This window comes from Mytilus trossulus, chromosome 7, assembly GCF_036588685.1.
Source record: "Mytilus trossulus isolate FHL-02 chromosome 7, PNRI_Mtr1.1.1.hap1, whole genome shotgun sequence".
In the NCBI taxonomy this organism is placed as follows: Eukaryota; Metazoa; Mollusca; class Bivalvia; order Mytilida; family Mytilidae; genus Mytilus; species Mytilus trossulus.
Window position 1 is genome coordinate 12,280,907 of NC_086379.1, and position 21,580 is coordinate 12,302,486.

Genomic DNA, 21,580 nt, shown 5'->3' on the forward strand with positions numbered 1-21,580 from the left:
GTTTTGCCATAAAAAAAACTAAAAGTGCCGAATAATTCCTTATTATTCTGAAGTAGTTTTGTATGTGTCTTTTATATTTATATCCCTGGCATTTTGTGTCAACGATTCAGCATCAACAAACAAACAACAAAATGAAGCAAAAAAACAAAAACATAAATCAGTACACTATAATTATGTGTATGATGTTTTTAATACGATATCTTATAAAAGGTACTAGTATATATCTTTCATTGTGAAGTGTTACGCAGAATCCTCACTTAAGTCACCACCACCAACCATCCTTATATCCACATCAGCGGCATTGACAACGTGTTAGACGTGAGCATTGAAACTTTGTACTGAAATGATTGCTTTATTTGAAGTGAAGGGAATATATATTAAAATAGCTGATTTAGCTTTAATGCACCAACTGCACGAATTCAATTAAAGTTTTATCTAACGCTTCAAAGAAGGTAGTAAAAGCTTCTTAAATCATTATGATTACAGAACGTTTTCATTACGATAAGATTTGATTTGGTTTGAAACCATTGGTTACTGTATCCCTAATAAATATTTCAGAAGTCATCTTCATTGTACGTGTTTATTATATATATATATCTATACGTTTTGTTAAATTCTCAAATTCAATAATTGATTTACTCAAATTTCGTTATTTTTCCGAAACATTAAATTGTTATTTGCACGGGTAAAGTCGACCTTAGATGGATTTGGCTTTTCTTTTCATGATACTTTTGATATTAATAATAATAATAATAATAATAATAATAATAATAATAATAATAATAATAATAATAATAGCAATTGAATAATATTATTATCAACAACAATTGATATAACAACAACAATAACAATAATAACAACAATAACAACAATAATAACAACAAAAATACCAATAAAAATAATCATAATGATATTAAATCCAATTTATTTGAGTGTCACACATATAGTAGGTACATGATTGTACTTATGTTATAGTAGTATGCATTATACATTTTGTTTTCTTAACTCTATCATGGAGAAAGCTAACCCAGAAATGAAAATAGAACGTAGGAAAACAGCTAATTTTACTTCCATTTATTGCTGATTTGGGTATATATTGTTTTTATGGTTTTCCTTTTAATTCTTATATAAAACGTATCCATAGCAACCACTAATATGTACAATAAATACAAAGTCAATTTTTAAGATTATGATATATAATTGTGTTCCGCTTATTTTACTTTTGACAAAGGGATGTATTCAACATGATTATTTTAAAGTTCCACATGAAATAACACATCAATTATTAAAAAAATATATTTTCTAATAACTTGGAAGAATCAATGAAGATGACGTATTATCTATCCAGAGTACTGCGATGAACTTCAACACTCTTTTAAAAATGTAAGTTATTTTTGAAATATTAACAAACTAAATGATGTTATGGCTTTTAGGAAAATTTAATTAAGAAAAGTGAAGTCAAAATATACTTTGATCATGTTGCTTCTAAATCGAAAACAATTTTGAAGCAGGAAAATTATTGCACGTATGAACATTTCTCTTCGATTGTAAAATATGTCAGTATATCTTGTTAGCAAAATTGAGGAGATCTTCACCAAACGTAAAATAAGGGTTTTACAGAACCGAATTATTGTTATATATAATCTTGTGCATGGACGTATTTTTGTTTAGCCGGGTGTTTTCCCCCTTCAACTACGACATTGGTGCATCCGCCTATGGACGGTTCACACGACCCCAGCCTCGCTCTTGTGCTGATATGATATTTGGGAATTTTTTTTCTGTAAACTTACTGTTGATAAAAAATATATTTTTTTTTTATATATTTATGTAGTAATGTTATACTTTGAATTAGAGAATATTTGAAATTCAGTTATCATACATTTATATATCAAAGCACGAACTAAATTACTTTTAACGAAATACGACATTTTTAGTAAACCTAGGATGTCAAACATTGTTGATGTCACATGATAAGAGGATTTAAGTGGATTATAAATATATTAAACTAGAGGCTTTAAAGAGCCTGTGTCGCTCACCTTGGTCTATGTGAATATTAAACAAAGGACGCAGATGGATTCATGACAAAATTATGTTTTGTGATGGTGAAGTGTTTGTACATCTTATTTTACTGAGCATTATTGCTGCTTACAATTATTTCTATCTATATTGAACCTGGCCCAGTAGTTTCAGTGGAAAATGTTAGTAAAAATTTACAAATTTCATGAAAATTGTTAAAAATTGACTATAAAGGGCAATAACTCCTTAAGGGGTCAACTGACCTTTTTGGTCATGTTGATTTATTTGTAGATTTTACTTTGCTGAACATTATTGCTGTTTACAGTTTATCTCTATATATAATAATATTCAAGATAATAACCAAAAACAGCAAAATTTCCCTAAAATTACCAATTCAGGGGCAGCAACCCAACAACAGGTTGTCGGATTCATCTGAAAATTTCAGGGCAGTTAGATCTTGCCTAGATAAACAATTTTACCACTTGTCAGATTTGCTCTAAATGCTTTGGTTTTGAGTTATAAGCCAAAAACTGCATTTTACCCCTATGTTCTATTTTTAGCCATGGCAGCCATTTTGGTTGATTGACTAGGTCACGCCACACATTTTTTAAACTAGATACCCCCAAGATGATTGTGGTGAAGTTTGGATTATTTTGGCCTGGTAGTTTCAGAGGAGAAGATTTTTGTAAAAGATTACTAAGATTAACGAAAAATGGTTAAAAATTGACTATTAAGGGGAATAACTCCTAAAGGGTTCAACTGACCATTTTTGGTTATGTTGACTTATTTGTAGATCTTACTTTGCTGAACATTATTGCTGTTTACAGTTTATCTCTATCTATAATAATATTCAAGATAATAACCAAAAACAGCAAAATTTCCCAAAAATTACCAATTCAGGGGCAGCAACCCAACAACAGGTTGTGGGATTCATCTGAAAATTTCAGGGTAGTTCGATCTTGCCTAGATAAACAATTTTACCCCATGTCAGATTTGCTCTAAAAGGTTTGATTTTTGAGTTATAAGCAAAAAACTGCATTTTTCCTCTATGTTCTATTTTTAGCCATGGCAGCCATCTTGGTTGGTTGGCCGGATCACGCCACACATTTTTATACTAGGTACCCCAATGATGATTGTGGCCAAGTTTGGTTTTATTTGGCCCAGTAGTTTCAGAGGAGAAGATTTTTGTAAAAGATTACTAAGATTAACGAAAAATGGTTAAAAATTGACTGTTAAGGGGAATAACTCCTAAAGGGGTCAACTGACCATTTTGGTTATGTTGACTTATTTGTAGATCTTACTTTGCTCAACATTATTGCTGTTTACAGTTTATCTCTATCTATAATAATATTCAAGATAATAACCAAAAACAGCAAAATTTCCCTACAATTACCAATTCAGGGGCAGCAACCCAACAATGGGTTGTCCGATTCATCTGAAAATTTCAGGGCAGTTAGATCTTGACCTGATTAACAATTTTATCCATGTCAGATTTGCTCTAAATGCTTTGGTTTTTGAGTTATAAGCCAAAAACTGCATTTTACCCCTGTGTTCTATTTTTAGCCATGGCGGCCATCTTGGTTGGTTTGAAGAGTCACGCCACACATTTCTTAAACTACATACCCCAATGATGATTGTGTCCAAGTCTGATTTAATTTGGCCCAGTAGTTTTGGAGGAGAAGATTTTTGTAAAAGTTAACGACAACGATGCCGCCGACGACGACGACGACGGACGACGGACGCCGGACGCCGGACGCCAAGTGGTGAGAAAAGCTCACTTGGCCCTTCGGGCCAGGTGAGCTAAAAAAGAAGATGTGGTACGATTGCCAATGAGACAACTCTCCACAAAAGACAAAAATAACACAGAAATTAACAATAGGTCACCTTACGGCATTCTGCAATGAGCAAAGCCCATACCGCATAGTCAGCTATAAAAGTCACCGAAATGACAGTGGAAAACAATTCAAACGAGAAAACTCACGACCTAATCTATGTAAAAATTTAATAAAAAACAAATATGAACCATATAAACAAACTACAACCACCGAATGACAGGCTCCTGACCTGGTACAGGCACATACATAGAGAAATTGGCGGGGTTAACATGTTAGCGAGATCCCAACCATCCCCCTAACTAGGGATAATGGTATAACAGTACAAAATAAGCATTAAGCCATTTCTATTATTACTTTATAGTATGTCTTTCTATGTTGTGACGTTACACTATTGTCCCCGAGGGTATCACCAGCCCAGTAGCCAGTACTTCGGTACTGGCATGAAAATACGGATTTTTTTGTGTTATTAAAATTTGCTGTTACAAAATATTAGAAATTATTATAAATTAAGGAATGTATCTCCCTCATGCAAAGCTCTGATTCCTTTCACGAATTTGGTTATACTTTTTGGACCTTTTGGATTATAGCTCTTCATCTTTTATATATGCTTTGGATTTCAAATATTTTGGCCACGAGCATCACTGAAGAGACATGTATTGTCGAAATGCGCATCTGGTGCAACAAAATTGGTACCGTTGATTTTATTCCAGGTAAGGGTGAACGTTGGTTCCTATCAAAACGTTTAAACCCGCTGCATTTATTTGCATCTGTCTTGAACTTTATGTTCAGTGGTTTGTCGTTTGTTAATAATTGGTTCGTAAATGATTCTGGTTTCACGTTTTTTATATAATTAGACCGTTGGTTTTAATTTTCCGTTTATATGGTTTTACCCTAGTCATTTATTGCCGGCCCTTTATAATTTGCTGTTCGATATGGGCCAAGGCTTCGTGTTGAAGACCGTACTTTAAAAAGTCTTTGACCTATAAAATTATGGTTTACTTTTATAAATTGTGACTTGGATAAAGAGTTGTCTCTTTGGTATTCATACCACATCTTCTTATATCTAGGAATTAAATTACTTTTAACAAAATACGACAATTACATTGATGTTAGTAAACATATGGTGAATGATGATGTCACAGTAATCGCTGATTTGTCTTGAAATCGTCTGTTGGATACAAACCTGCTCTTATTGCTGCCAAATTTAAAATCCACCACTCTGGGATTTTAGGAAGAATGACAATTAGTTTGTCTCCTACATTCAACTTACAGTGATTCTGAAGTATGTTAGCAGCTCTGAAAAGTAAAGTGATTAATTAATCATATAAGTGAAAATAAAAATTGAGTCTGCAGTTGAATGATGTTTAATTCGTTATCTAACTTGAAAAAAAGTAGACCCTTTTACAATGCGTGAAGACCAAGTCATACATATAATGCTTTTTAAAACAACAACAGAAACTACTTTTCAAACCAGGACACATTGTCTACAGCAGCAATTCAAGGTGCATGACTAAGTATTCATCAATACACTTTGTTCTGCAACAATGTTTAACAAAACTATATTATTAGTCACTTTAAGCATAATAGAAACTTGAATTAACTAACCTTTTAGAAAGCTGACTTAATTCCGAAAATGTCCATTTCAGTTCCTTCCCGCTATCATCAATCCACCAAAACGCTGGATGGTCTGGATTCCTCTGTTAAAATGGAATAAAAGCGCATGCTCAAAGAACTGTAAATGAGGAGTTTTGTAGACTATCATTCTCAATAGCCTCAAATCCTCTGAATCTTATAATAAAAATTCGTATATACTTCATCAAATTTCTTGATTGATATGTTTTACTTTTGTCCTTTTCTTTAGTTGTAGTTTAATCGTCAAAATACCTATTGTTTATGTTTTATGAAAAAATATGTAAAATTCAAATATAAATAAGTTTTCGTTATGTATTATTGCTGTAACAATGTTCCCACGACTATACTAGTTATAATTCATTAATGTTGTAACTTACAATATTGCTTACAGCCCATTGGTCAATTACATCGCTACAGAAGTTGAAATATTCCGGTAGACGTTCGTTGGACATTAACTTCCTGTGTAGTTGATAGTCTTTGAAATCGGCGGGAATGTGTGGCATGTCAGCAGTGCCTCGAACTGAAGGACAAACACAGATTCTTGATATACAAAACAGTTTGTTCCTAGCTGATGATCGAATATGTGGCAACTTTTGTTTGTATGAAACATGGCGGACGTAGGTCGTAATGATAGCCCGTTTCATCTGAAATAAATTGAAATCATTATCAATTTATCAATATCATAAAGTATTATTATCACATAAAAAAGCGCATTTTTACAGAGAGGAAAATCGTTAAATATTCAATATTCAAAAGTAAGTTGATGATTAATTTTTGAATATTTGACTTCTTATTTTTGATTGCCCACACTGTCAGTTTTGTCAATAAATAAATAATTATAAATATCAATACACTTAAAATGAGCAATCCAATTCGTGTCTGTTAAAATTGTTCAATTTGTTATTTGCAAAACGTTTTCAGTTTTTCTCGTGAAGTTACATATAGACAATTCACAATTTGGAGAACTTTCTGCGCTAGAGGAGATTGCCTTTTCTGTGCACTGGTTGTATTTACACAGCCTCAATCGACAAGAATAGGGACGGGTAATCAGATACTAGTTTCTCCGCTGTTGACGTCCTCATAATGACTCTAAAAGAAGAACAGCAATACAAGCACTGTTCGATTGTTTTTTTTAGGGTTTTGTCAGTGCTTTATACAATATACTGGGTATATACATGTATATATATTCATATATATATGTTGTGTTGAGTCATGGATATATACCCAATGTCCTTTCTGTTCTATTACGTAATATTTGATATTATAGGTATACGCTGTCGTGTGCTCTGCATGCTCAAGAAATCAAAGCTGTTTATTTCAGACAGTTTAATATATCGACAATCTGTTGCAAGACAGTGACCAAGGATTCCTCATCGTCTAGTAGCAGTCCAATTTCCTAGCTACCCACAACGTCCGTCCAATAATTTTTGCGTGAATACACACGAAGTTCAAATGAAGTCGCCGTTGGACTTTTATCAAAAGACAGATATGATAATAAAATCACATTAATATTATGGTTTGGTATTGTATTGCAAACATGCAGTCAAATACCATAACGAAGAGACCTCTTTAGTAGTAAATTAAGCCTAATTTCAAGATCAAAGTATATCGTCCCAATAAATGATATTTGAAATGGTAAAGATATAGGCGTCAAAGACGTTAATTTATATAGACAGGTGGCATCTTTTATCAAAAAGCTGAATAACTTATTGTGATATGTATATTACTTTGTCTTATTTTATTTTTATTTTTTTATTGTTGTTTTTTTTTTTTAATTATATTGGTTTTTTTTTGTTTGGTTTTTTTATGTTACCTTTGTATTATAAATTATGTTTACCATTGTATATATGTACCTCATGTTACACATCTATGTGTCTGAGCGTTGCTTTACAATAAAATCTTGAAATCTTGAAATCTTGAACGACATTACAAACCCTACATGGTTATCAACTTAAAATGAAAGTAATTAATCAATTCACCGTTGACATAAATATACTTATGAAATATTTGCTACTGAACGTAATCAAATGTTTATCGAACTTATTAGACAAACATGTTTTGAAATGACAACGCGATCAATATCAATTCTTTATCGCTTAAATATATGATCTATTTTATATATTTATCAGTGTTTATGAACACATTGAACTTCCGTTGCTGTGCTGTGCCAATCATAAAGTAAAGATTTCTTTTTCAAGACGGAATTATACAGTACATTGTATTTTTATTTTTTTTTAAACATGAAATCGAAAACTGCAAGTCGAGAAAAAAAAATCACGTTATCGATATATAGCCGCTCAGCTAATCTAATTTTGGCAAAAGTTATAGGAAATTTGAAATTTGAAAAAATTAAAGTCATGCACGATATATTCGAATATATTGGAAGACTTATCATGCTCATAGTTGCAACCTCTTGCAATGATTTTTAATCATGAAATTCTGGCCATACCACTGGGTATAAATAACTCATAGTATTAAACAAAGGGTGGGTTGTCGGGAGGGGAAAGCACTGGGGGAAAGTAATTTTTTAAGTAACATATTAAATGAAAGCGTGCACATATTGCATTTCAACTTATTCTGTTTGCCACATGGATCCATTATTGTCTATGAAATTATATGATCAGATCAAAATAAATAAGGACGGTTGTAGTACATGTATTATATACTATTATTTCCGGTGTTGACGTCTGATTTCAAACTTATACTTCATTTGGCCATAAATAAACTTGTGTTAAATATATATATTGTTTACAACTTTGCAGACTGTCAGAGACAATTTGATCGAATTGAAACTATTCTATGTTTACATATACCTGATATATAAATAGAACACACAGCTAAAATTAACCACTGACAGACTATATAGTACTGTACATAGTTAACTTAATAATCAAAATCGAATAACATGGGAAAAGTGTATTACATCGGTTTATTAATGTCAACCCTTAAAACATCATAGTATTTAAAGTCAATTGTAACTTTAATGCAAACATGCAAACATATGCAATCTGCCATTTGTTAATTTTCAGTATTATTATTTCACAGCACATGTATATTTACCTGTCTTTTTCTCTCTTTTTAAACATCGGATATCTTGTACACATGACTTGTGTTAAGTAGCTGTGTATTGGGGTATAAAGGGGTAGTGAACATGTACCTAAAATAGCCACAGTCACGATAGAATTGTTGTTGACTAAACGTCCAGTTGCAAATAGTTCATGAAAATTTCAACCCACAGGCACTAATCTGGTTTATACAGTTATTTTTATAAGATACTTGTTCAATGCTACATTTTGTAATGTATACCTTTGTTGAAATAAATGTAAACGTGTAGAAATATATGATACATACATTTGTGTACGTAGAAAAGTTAATTTGATAGACAGTATCATTTACTGTCATAAGAGTTCATGAACAGGTCACAATGTCAAATCATTCAAGTATCTAAAATATTACTTTGAAAATCTATAATTATGAAAAATCTAAACACGATAGCGTGTTCAAATGACTTCAAGCTCAAATAGAAACCAATTATATAAAATCCAACGGAGTAGCTACTTGTATTTCCAATAATTTGAAAATGTAGCATTTACATGTACAAAAATGTACGTTGTACACTAAAAAAATATCCTTTTTTTAATACTTCTTTATCCTTATCTAAAAAATGTGAAAAGAAACAGCATTTCTTTATTTATATTTATATACTTTATTTGCTATCTTTGAAACATTGAAAATCAAATGTTACAAATAGATATGTAAATGAAATCTATCTTTAATTTTAAATCTATAGTTTTTGAATGTTATATTTTTCTGGAGACCTAACATAGTAAAGAGTAATATACACTGTACACTAAGTACGCCTACGAAGCAGGAGATCCTGGAAAACCACAAATCGGTTCTAATCTCCTTTGGTGTTAATCCTTTTATTGGATTCCTAAGCTTCATATGTTAATGTCCTTTGGTTTTATGAGTCTTTGTTTACTCCTTGGTTTTTATTGTTATTGTCTTTAACCCCGCCAAACTTTGTGTGTGCATTTCCCAAACCAGACACATATAATTATTTTTGGAAGGTCTTCCATAATTAAAATTGAGAATGGAAATGGGGAATGTGTCAAAGAGACAACAACCCGACCAAATAAAAAACAACAGCAGAAGGTCACCAACAGGTCTTCAATGTAGCGAGAATTTCCCGCACCCGGAGGCGTCCTTTAGCTTGGCCCCTAAACAAATATATACTAGTCCAGTGATAATGAACGCCATACTAGTTTCCAAATTGTACACAAGAAACTAAAATTAAAATAATACAAGACTAACAAAGGCCAGAGGCTCCTGACTTGGGACAGGCGCAAAAATGCGGCGGGGTTAAACATGTTTGTGAGATCTCAGCCCTCCCACTATACCTCTAACCAATGTAGAAAAGTAAATGCATAACAATACGCACATTAAAACTCAGTTCAAGAGAAGTCCGAGTCTGATGTCAGAAGATGTAACCAAAGAAAATAAACAAAATGACAATAATACATAAATAACAACAGACTACTAGCAGTTAACTGACATGCCAGCTACAGAATTCAATTAAACTGACTGTAAGATTATGATTTCATCATATGAACATCAGTCACAATCCTTCCCGTTAGGGGTTTAGTATCATACCATCATAACATATATGAGAAGAACATAACCCGTGTCATGCTAACAACTGCTTTTAGAATAAATGTGTTTAGTTCCGATGCAAAGACCTTATCAGTGACTCAATATTAACGCCAAAATATGCAATCTTAAATGACTTGACAACAGTATCGTAATTATATCACTTCTTAATAAGTCTATTCAAAGGTTGTTTTCTTTAATTATTATCTTAAATAGTTTCGTTAGATTTCCCTCTAAGATTTTCAGTCATATTGCATGTTTATCCCATGCCTTTCATAGCATACTATCCGGTATGATGTTGCTCATTGTTAAAGGTCATACAATAACCTTTAGTTCAGTGAAAATCTTAGAACTTTTCTTTATGTGGATAGCTGTCTCATTGGCAATCAAAACAACTTATCCTCATATTAATATATTTAAATCTATAGTTTTTGAATGTTATATATATTTTTCTGACCTCAGGTCTAATTAAGACAAAAATAGTCTATTATAGATTTTGTTTTTTGAATTTTTCTTCATAACAATGGCTTCTATGAGCATAAATATGTTTTCATCTATTAAGTAATCGAATATAAACTTGTTGTATGCCATAATTGCATATACAGATCTTTTAGAATAAATAGGTAGCATTTCTGTAGTATTAAAAATTTATCGACGAATCGTCAGATAAATCTGAATGGACCTATTAACAATCCAAGCAAGTCTTTTAAAAGTAAACTGATAGATAAAGGACTTTGTTAGATTATTTATAACTAACACTTCATATTGAAAAACAATTGAACTATTTGATTTTGTAATCAAACTTTAAGACCAAATATGTTGCTGACGTAAACTGGTATATCCTGATTGGTGCAATAGCTTCCGTTTTTTTACTGATTGTTTACCGTCTTCGATACTTATTTTTTCCAATTTGATAAAAGGTTTTCTTTTCCCAATATTTGTGTTGATGCTGATTTATTCTGGAAATAAACAGCTTCGTCATTATTAGCATTAATCATTTCCTAATATTGACAGTACGCCTTTCTCCGAAACTAATAGACCAGTTAATAATGTACACTATTTTAACATTTACAATCAGTTTATGTAGTTTGTCCAATCAATTCTAACGGTTTCCAATATGTAAGAATAACAATGTTTATTGTCTATCGATTTGATGAAATGTTTCTCACATTACTGTGCTATGAATTGGTCGATTCTAACCTTTAGAGGAAATATCGATCGGTGCCAATACTATATTGCGTTGACTGTCATAGAAACCGATCAATGCGCATGCTTCGTGGGAAAACAACTTGAAATAACATCCTCAAAGACGATTTAATATGACATTATCGAATTTCAATTTAATTTATTTACTCAAGAGATGAGGAAGCTAAGAATGAGTTTGAATTATTAAGATCAACTGCTTTTCTATTAACCACCTGCTGATCGCATAATAGTTTTCACTTGTTACATTTGATATATGGCGAAATTATGAATAATGACATCTCCTTTACTAATTCTCATCTGCAGTGCCGTTTCAACTGGTGGCCTTGCTTCATTTCTACTGTTGCTGGTATTTGGAATTAACAGATGGGAAGAACTAGGATATGATTCTGCTGTATTGTCGAAATATGTGAATGCAACTTCAAATATTCAAGTAGTTCTTTCGACAAATCCTAAATGGTTTTCAGAGTTCCGTGTTCAATCTGGAAGTGAATGGACAACATACTATATTTACAATGAACACAACGACGTGTGGAAACAATGCGATGATTTATCAGGTACGTACAATATAGAACATAAACGTAATAATTTACTAAGTAAAACATAAACGTGATAATTTACTGAGTAAAACATACACGTGATAATTTACTGAGTAATAGATTGGTTTTCCCGTTTGAATGGTTTTACAAAAGTATTGTTTTTGGGTCCTTTATAGCTTGATGTTCGGTGTGAGCCAAGGCTCCGTGTTGAAGGCCGTACATTGACATTTAGTGGTTTACTTTTATAAATTATAACTTGGGTCGAGAGTTGTCTCATTGGCACGCATACCACATCTTCCTATATCGATTATGTACTTATTATGGAGAAGAATTTACTAAAAAAAAAGATTTATGTACAATGTGTACTTATTGGGGAGAAGAATTTACTAAAAAAAAAGATTTATGTACAATGTGTACTTATTGGGGAGAAGAATTTACTAAGTAATAATAGTAGTAAAAGACCCATTGGTTGCCTTCGGCTGTTATCTGCTCTATGGTCGGGTTGTTGTCGCTTTGATACATTCCCCATTTCCTTTCTCAATTTTATTATATGTACTTATTGGAGGGAAGAATTTGCTAAGTAATAGATTTATGTACTATTTGGGGAGAATAAAATTTTGATTTACTTAGTTTTGTTAATTTGCTTTGTGTTTATTTCACCCACAGGTATTTGGGGAATGGACCCCCCTTTTTTTTTGGACCTCACTAAAATAAAATTTTGGCGTTTTTTTTTATTCATTTACAATTTTCTACAATGTATAAACATATATCAAGTCTCAACAATCCATTGCTAGTCGATTACAATAATTTTTTTACTATCCATACAAGCCCCAAGTGAAAAAAGTTTCACCTCAAAATTGTCTTTTCAATTAAATTGATGAAACAGCCACTATAATGGAGAATCTGATTGAAGTCGTTAACAACCAATAAGAAGATTGTTTTAAAACAGGACATATGTCTATTGGTTTCATATAAATTCTGACTTTAAACAAACATATTCATCAATCAGTAATTTTATAATTAACATTCTTGAAATGGTTTGATGTAAGAGATGTGAATACACATTTGTAAATCAAAGAAATTTGCAACTGTCAAATGTAACGATCTCAGTAGTTTAACGATTGTGTTTCTTCTTCTGAGAAATCTTCATTATCTTCGCTCGAAAATAGATGACGTGGAAACCAAAACATTAAACCTTTTAGGTATCAACGTATAGTGACTAAAAAGAATAGCCAAAACAATTTCATAAAATAACAGTTCCTACCAAAATGTCATTACATCTTTATAAAATATTTTAAAAGTAGAGAAAAAGGCAAAAACGGTTTATCCGATACCTTAGTTGGGTTTTTTTTTTTTTGGGGGGGGGGGGGGGGGGTAGCAGATGGTGTAATCGAATTGCGAGTCTAGCGTACAAAACTTAAAGTCTGGTGTCTAAGATACATTTTTTTTAATTTTAATTTAAAAGAGTTAACACCTGAATAATAAAGAACTGAGTAATATAACTTGTTTGTATAACTCGTCTAAACATCAACCCAACAATGTTAGATCTGTAAATTTGCTTTCGCAAATTTTTGGTTCTTCCCTCGCCGGGATTCGAACCCATGCTACTGTGATATCGTGACACCAAATCGCCTGCACTGCAGCCGTCCCGCTAGACCACACGACCACCTGGGCTCTCAATAAAAGAGCTTTCGGTGGCCATATGTTACCTTTCCACGTCAGTTTTAATCTAGCGGCGTACTACAGTACATGATATATAAGGCATGAAGATGTTATTGTTACAGATCAGCTAAATTATCTATAGTAAAGGATCCTACAAATTAATGTAAGATACAGTCACAGAAAATAATTATATTCATAAGTACGTCTGAGTCAGTGACAACCCTACAACAGATGTATCCATCGGATCGCCACCAATGATGGTGATACATGGCTGTGTACATAATGTATATACAACTCGTCTAAACATCAACCCAACAATGTTAGATCTGTAAATTTGCTTTCGCAAATTTTTGGTTCTTCCCTCGCCGGGATTCGAACCCATGCTACTGTGATATCGTGACACCAAATCGCCTGTACTGCAGCCGTCCCGCTAGACCACACGACCACCTGGGCTCTCAAAAAAAGAGCTTTCGGTGGCCATATGTTACCTTTCCACGTCAGTTTTAATCTAGCGGCGTACTACAGTACATGATATATAAGACATGAAGATGTTATTGTTACATAAGATACAGTCACAGAAAATAATTATATTCATAAGTACGTCTGAGTCAGTGACAACCCTACAACAGATGTATCCATCGGATCGCCATCAATGATTGTGATACATGGCTGTGTACATAATGTATATATATATATAAAAGGGCACGACCATTTGATTTTGGGGAGGGGGATTCGAAATTAAATATTCAGGCTTGGTTAGGGCGGAAAATAAAAGAAACAAAAAACTTGCATAAGACTGTACGAAATGAATATTCTGCACCATTTACACAAAGAGAAGGATTGTGTACAAAGCTGTGGGAATAAAGATGCGTTCGTACATGTCACGCGTGCGTACATGTCACAACAGATGCAAATGCATAGCCAATCCGCAAAACATCTTACTGTCCCCTTCTCAGAATATCAAATGATCGTCCCTCATACATTGTTACTCAAGAGATGCAGCATTCAATGAAATCTTTTGAACTAGGTTGTACATAAAACGCATAGAATACAATAGATAGTACATTAACAATTCTATATATTGACTTTAACTTGAGTAATTCAATCAGGTAACAATCGCTAGGAAATAGATTTTCTAAACGGCATGATAGAATACAAGAATTGTTATTGATTTTTTATAATCAGAAGATTTTAAGAACACCTGCCTATAATGATTTATTATGTTAATAATATCCTGCTATCAATATAAACTTTCTATATGCATCAAATTCATTGGTTTTTTTTTAACCAAAACAATGAATCTGTCTTCAAACCTTTGAACATCCATAAAACAGCAGTATGTCAGATATCAATATTTATATATGGCAGTTATTATATATACTCGCCAAATTATATAAATAGAATTATGTATGTCTGCAATATTAGAATCGGTACTCTAGACGCCTTTTGAGGTTTTGATGGGATACAGTCTGCACTAAAAATTCCACTATAATCTTTAAATAACAAAGAAAGCTATTTTTTGAAGTTTAATGGATATTTAGTGTAATGATTACCGTAAACAATATTTGCTAATAAGTTCTGGTTGTCTTTGATCAAACATGTTTCCCCCCTCTTTGTGTCTAAATACTGGAATTCACTATTGACAACTACAATAGTCTCTTTTGTCAGGTGTTTAAACTCTTTGGGTGTTTTGTACAAATGTAGGATAAACTAGTTTACCCCGGCCATAGCATTCATGGTTTCTTTTCATAGAACACATAAATATCTTAAAATATAAGCAAATTCTTGAATTCTATTCAAAATAATGTTAATGTTAAATATAAAGTAAAAATCCGAGATAGCCTTTTCTCGCCAATTTCTTTAAATTTCAATTAACGATGAACATAATTATACCATTTTCGTCATTGTCGTGACGTTACTGTGATACATATAGTATTTGACATTTATTTGTGTAAAAACGTATTATGAAACATATTATACATTAGCAGTATCCAGAAATACCTAAAAAAATCTTAGGTGTTGAGGAGACAAGCATCTTAATAAATATGTAAAGAATCATCCTTTATTTTTTAAAATACACATGAGGAACCATATTTTTAAGGGTCCATCAAATTCAATCTCGATCATGAATCCCCCTCCATTTGTTCGTTATTCGTCCAATAAATCATGTAATCCTCAAGTCGTGTAGCAACCAAAGAAAGTTATATTTATACGTTGTCTTGGTAAGCTATTAAAAAAATTGGGGAAATGGGGAATGTGTCAAATAGACAACAACATGACAACAGAGCAGATAAGAGCCGATTAGCATTTATTGAAACTGATTAACATAGATATAGGAAGATGTGGTGTGAGTGCCAACGAGACAACTCTCCATCCAAATAACAATTTAAAAAGTAAACCATTATAGGTTAAAGTACGGCCTTCAACAAGATTTTTTTGTTTCTTTTTCCAAATTTTTGAAAGTGACGATAGTCACCAATCAATCAATTATTACACATTTCAAACTTTATAACAATCCAGTTGTTTATTTGGCGTTGATGCTAGATAATTCACGTAATGAATTAAAAATCAAAAGTTTGAATTAAAATCACTCATTTTAAATTATATATAGTGTAGAAACATTAATTTCGTGGTGTTAAAATTTCGTGGTTTAGACTCTCTATATAATTTCATTGGGATATAATTTCATGGTTTCCATTAAACAAAAGTGATATTATATGAAGGTTAAATTTTCGTGGGGTGAGGGGGGTTAATTCGTGGATATAATCATAACATTCCTTAATATTTTGACAATTATTTCTATTTAAAACTGATTTAAGTTAAGTTGACTGTCCTTTCGACGAAGAAAGTCTCGTGCATAAACAGTAAAAACAAAAATACCCCCCCCCCCCCCCCAAAAAAAAAAAAACCCAACAAAAACAGCGAATGGCAATACCAAGGAAATTTCTAAAAGGAAAGTCCCTCAACAAATGACAAAATGAAAAGCTCAAACACATCAAACGGATGGAAAACAGCTGTCATGCATGTATCCCCAGTTAAATTAACCGCGTGTAATGTAGATATCACATAGGAATAAAAGCCATTGAAGAATTCTCAGGGATATGAATAAGTTATTATAAATTACGTCAGTAAATATGCTACATGCAATGTCCCTATATATACATGTATATATATATATATATATTTGAATAATAAATCATCTTAATGGTGGCTCTTTTAAATAAACATTAAAGTTATATTCCCGCTGCAATTTGGTACATGTATCTAAGTATGAACAATATAATTTACATTGGCTGTGACACGTTGAAATGCATACTGAATGAGTAAAACCCTTCCATGGGGTAAATGACAAGGAAGTAAATAACAAACGAATGAAAACGGAATAAATAATCAAAGCAACAGCAATCAATAAAATCTACATCATAAAGACAGACATGGAATTAAAACCTAATGAAGAACTATAAAATATGTATGACTTAAAAAAATCATTCTTGATATTATATGTACAAGGAATGAAACATAAGTTTACTAGTTTTCAAAACGGGAAATAAATTTAGTAGATGTCGTCATTTTCCAGTTTTAATGCAAATCTGTCTTCCATTGTTCTAGTCGACCCACCTTGTAGAATATATCCTTTGTACTTTTGTTGTTAGTTTGGTATCTTTCTGGATATCAATTAAATATTTGCCACTGAACGTTACGCAAGCAGCTATCCGTTTTAACAGTGACATCGATAAAAACACGCTTACTAACCATGTTTTCAATTTTTTATTATCTTGTATTTACAGAAAATGTAAATTATTTTGTTTACAAAATGAATTTATGTCTCAAGTTTTTCTAATATTCATGTTTTTCAAATATTTATGTTATAGATGCTGCAAGGACAGAATTAGCAAAACGAAATGAAACAAAAAAGAACTGCTACAATTTTGTTGTAGAATATGACGAAGAATCAGACACAGAACTGACATCAGATGGAAAAGCATTAGCAAGTATGTATGAACCATTATAATCATCATGATCATACAAGTATGTATGAACCATTATAATCATCATGACCATACAAGTATGTATGAACCATTATAATCATCATGACCATACAAGTATGTATGAACCATTAAAATCATCATGATCATACAAGTATGTATGAACCATTATAATCATCATGATCATACAAGTATGTATGAACCATTATAATCATCATGACCATACAAGTATGTATGAACCATTATAATCATCATGATCATACAAGTATGTATGAACCATTATAATCATCATGACCATACAAGTATGTATGAACCATTAAAATCATCATGATCATACAAGTATGTATGAACCATTATAATCATCATGATCATACAAGTATGTATGAACCATTATAATCATCATGACCATACAAGTATGTATGAACCATTATAATCATCATGACCATACAAGTATGTATGAACCATTATAATCATCATGACCATACAAGTATGTATGAACCATTATAATCATCATGACCATACAAGTATGTATGAACCATTATAATCATCATGATCATACAAGTATGTATAAACCATTATAATCATTATGATCAATCACGTATGTATAAACCATTATTATCATCATGATCATACAAGTATGTATAAACCATTATAATCATTATGATCATACAAGTATGTATAAACCATTATAATTATCATGATCATACAAGTATGTATGAACCATTATAATCATTATGATCATACTAGTATGTATGAACCATTATAATCATTATGATCATACAAGTATGTATGAACCATTATAATCATCATGATCATACAAGTATGTATGAACCATTATAATCATTATGATCATACAAGTATGTATGAACCATTATAATCATCATGATCATACAAGTATGTATGAACCATTATAATCATTATGATCATACAAGTATGTATGAACCATTATAATCATCATCATCATACAAGTATGTATGAACCATTATAATCATCATGATCATACAAGTATGTATGAACCATTATAATCATTATAATCATACAAGTATGTATGAACCATTATAATCATCATGATCATACAAGTATGTATGAACCATTATAATCATCATGATCATACAAGTATGTATGAACCATTATAATCATCATGATCATACAAGTATGTATGAACCATTATAATCATCATGATCATACAAGTATGTATGAATCATTATAATCAGCATGATCATTCAAGTATGTATGAACCATTATAATCATCATGATCATATAATATGGCGCTTCAAATGTGTCTATGGAACAACTATCAGGTAAATGTACCTATTGAGTTCAATTGTTTCAGAAATTTCCTACTATGAACATTTAAAAGCATTAATGGCTTAAATGTTTCATCATTGTCTAAGGTAAGCTCTTCCTTCGGAGTAATAACATTAGATTACGTATTAATTACACATTGATATAATCAATTAATAGAAATACTGTAGTTACAATGTATGACGGTCCGGATGGGGTTTACATAGAATAGATAAAAAGGGCAAAATGTTCAGAAAAATTGCCTAAAATACAAAAAAAGGCCAAACAAATCCAGAAAAGAAAATTATTTGATTCTTGAATATAAATGACATCGTGATGGAGTCATTGCGATGATTAATACATCAGGGTCTAGATAGCGGGTCTCAGTTTCATTTCATTATTCTATGTAATGTTTATCCAATCACTCTCTGTTCTATATATTCGGGCATATTATGTAAATCGATCATAAAGAGAAAAATCATTATGTCAAACAGAAACCAACATAAATCCCATATACTCAAAATTGTGCGAGACCGGAACCGGGACCCTCGTGTGTAGACAGAGTCAAAACTCTCCTGCTATCTTGCTGGTAATAAAATCCCATTTCCAAGGTTTTACAGTATAATTACATTTCCTAGTTTTTACAGTAACTTTTTTTTTCAGGATTACAGAATTCTGCAGCCTCGTGCTTCATTGTCAGTATAATAGATCTGGTGGTAGCTGCTGGAGTGGGGATCTTTGCTGTGGTCACGAAACAAGTGACAGCCTTCATGGTGACGGGGGTGTTGTATTCAATGGCAGGTAATACAAATGATTTTATAAAAAAAATGAGGCGAAATATACGAAAGGGATATTCAAACTCTTAATTAGTAATAAGATGATGGTCATACCTGCCAACTTTTCAAAATGCCCATGGGGGTTTTACGTGAAAGATGTTTTGTATAGTCCTACAAAACCTTCAAGGGGGGCCTTCAAATATAGTCTAATGTGGTTTTTTGGCTTCTTCGTGCTTTAACAAGCTCATAGCCATTGTTAAATTAATTGTTTTCTTTTAAATAGTGGATAAAATTGCTCTTACAAAATTTCACTTTGGGAGCCTCCATGGGGGAAATCCCCCGCAAATAGTGACAGTTGGCGGGTATGGATGGTATATAAGGGCAAAATAGACAACTCTCCTTCAAAGTCATAATGTGTAAAAAGTCAACAATTATATTAGGTCAAAGTACGCTCTTCCACACGGAGCATTGACTCACATCGAACAGCAAGCTATAAAGCCGAAAACAAACTTATAATACCATGGCAAAAAAAGAGAAAAACGAACATGACAAACAGTGTGCAAAACACAACATACAAAACTATAGACTGAGAACTACAATACTGAGTAAAAAAGACGGGGGGATATTGGGTTCATCCGATTAAATGTTTTATGGTCGTTGACAATTTAATGTTATCTATGTTATATGACAGTATAGTTCCACCGTATACTAACAGAGAGAAAGAAGAAAAAAATAGTTATAAAATGGTGTACTGTTTGTTTTCAAACAACTGCATACGAGAACACTGTTAGGGTATAAAAGAAGAGTCACGTGTGCGTATATTGTCAATAAGAAGACAAATTTAAACAAGATAGATTATCTCCTTTTTCTTCCTGGTACGAGAAAGACTCCGGTGTCGGAGTATGGAATATCATTAGCTTACAACATTTTATTTAAATGCGTTGAAAGTGTATAACAGGCACCCTTAACAAGCATACTTTAAAAAATAACAGAAAATGTATGCTTCACAAAGTAAATTCTTGACCATCAAAATTTGGATAAGAAATATTATTCTGAGCACGTAAAAAGGTACCAATTCTGGTTTTAAGAATTTACATTTCTTGCTTTTTATCCATTCTTTTGAAGTAAATGTCGACAAATTATGCTTCACAAAGTAAATTCTTGACCATCAAAATTTGGATAAGAAATATTATTCTGAGCACGTAAAAAGGTACCAATTCTGGTTTTAAGAATTTACATTTCTTGCTTTTTATCCATTCTTTTGAAGTAAATGTCGACAATCGACATATTTTTAAATGTTGCTTTAATTATTTGTATTTTTAAGTGCCAATGGACCAAACTAATCCATAAATGGCAATTATGCTACATTTTTTCCGCATTAACACGAATGATAAATAATTTCATTTTTCTTTTTTTTTCAGGTTTATTCACAATATTCGGTCTAGCTATATTTCATACTAAGAACTTTTATGAAATATCAGAATGCCATACTATCAGATTGTATCCGTCCTCTACATGTGAAGCTAGAACAGTAACAGTGCTTTGGCCAGCTCCCGTAGCTTGGTGTGGAGTAATAGTCTGCTTTATAGCATGTTTTCTTTGGCTTTTCCTAACAAGAGCCTTACGAGTTATAAAAGCTAAAACAATGTTGTAATACGTTGATGTTATTATTTTGTTGTTGGACAATAAAAGTTATTTTTTATTTTGTATGCTGTACTTTTTAGTGCCAATGAATGACTTTACATATTAAATACTGAGTAAACAATTATATCATTATACGAAAGAGTTTATAATATAATATCTTTTTTTAACCTACAGGGACAAATAAGCCTTATAAGATGTTCTCGTATTCATCAGCTCATTCCTTGATATTATGTACACTGTACGTAGCAAAATATTCTTACCTGTTATATACCATTCACCAGATATATCACTGCTAGGTTTATTTGGAGTTCTGATTCCCCAAGCTTTACTATTGTGTTTATATGTATTTTTCA

General features: G+C 31.8%; 2 protein-coding genes across 3 annotated transcripts in view; one reads left to right on the plus strand and one right to left on the minus strand.

Annotated features, from left to right (window-relative positions):
* LOC134724641 (acyl-coenzyme A synthetase ACSM3, mitochondrial-like) overlaps positions 1 to 6,040 on the minus strand; it is a 29,254-nt gene extending 23,214 nt beyond the window's left edge. Inside the window, exons 1-3 of the mRNA XM_063587786.1 lie at positions 5,861 to 6,040; positions 5,457 to 5,548; positions 5,035 to 5,147 (exon numbers count right to left, since the gene is read on the minus strand). Of these exons, the coding sequence (XP_063443856.1) occupies positions 5,035 to 5,147; positions 5,457 to 5,548; positions 5,861 to 5,986 (331 nt within the window). The 5' untranslated portion in view covers positions 5,987 to 6,040. The remainder of the gene's footprint in view (positions 1 to 5,034; positions 5,148 to 5,456; positions 5,549 to 5,860) is intronic.
* Positions 1,233 to 21,285, plus strand: LOC134724643 (uncharacterized). Of its 2 annotated transcripts, XM_063587790.1 has the most exons (5): positions 1,233 to 1,383; positions 11,643 to 11,893; positions 17,410 to 17,529; positions 19,471 to 19,608; positions 21,005 to 21,285. In XM_063587790.1, exons 1-5 carry the CDS (start codon positions 1,358 to 1,360, stop codon positions 21,235 to 21,237), a joined length of 768 nt encoding a protein of 255 aa, XP_063443860.1. In that variant the 5' UTR covers positions 1,233 to 1,357; the 3' UTR covers positions 21,238 to 21,285. The 2 variants fall into 2 exon arrangements, with proteins under 2 accessions (XP_063443860.1, XP_063443858.1); XM_063587788.1 differs by lacking the exon at positions 1,233 to 1,383 and having other exon boundaries at positions 11,351 to 11,893.
* The last annotated feature ends 295 nt before the right edge of the window (positions 21,286 to 21,580 follow it).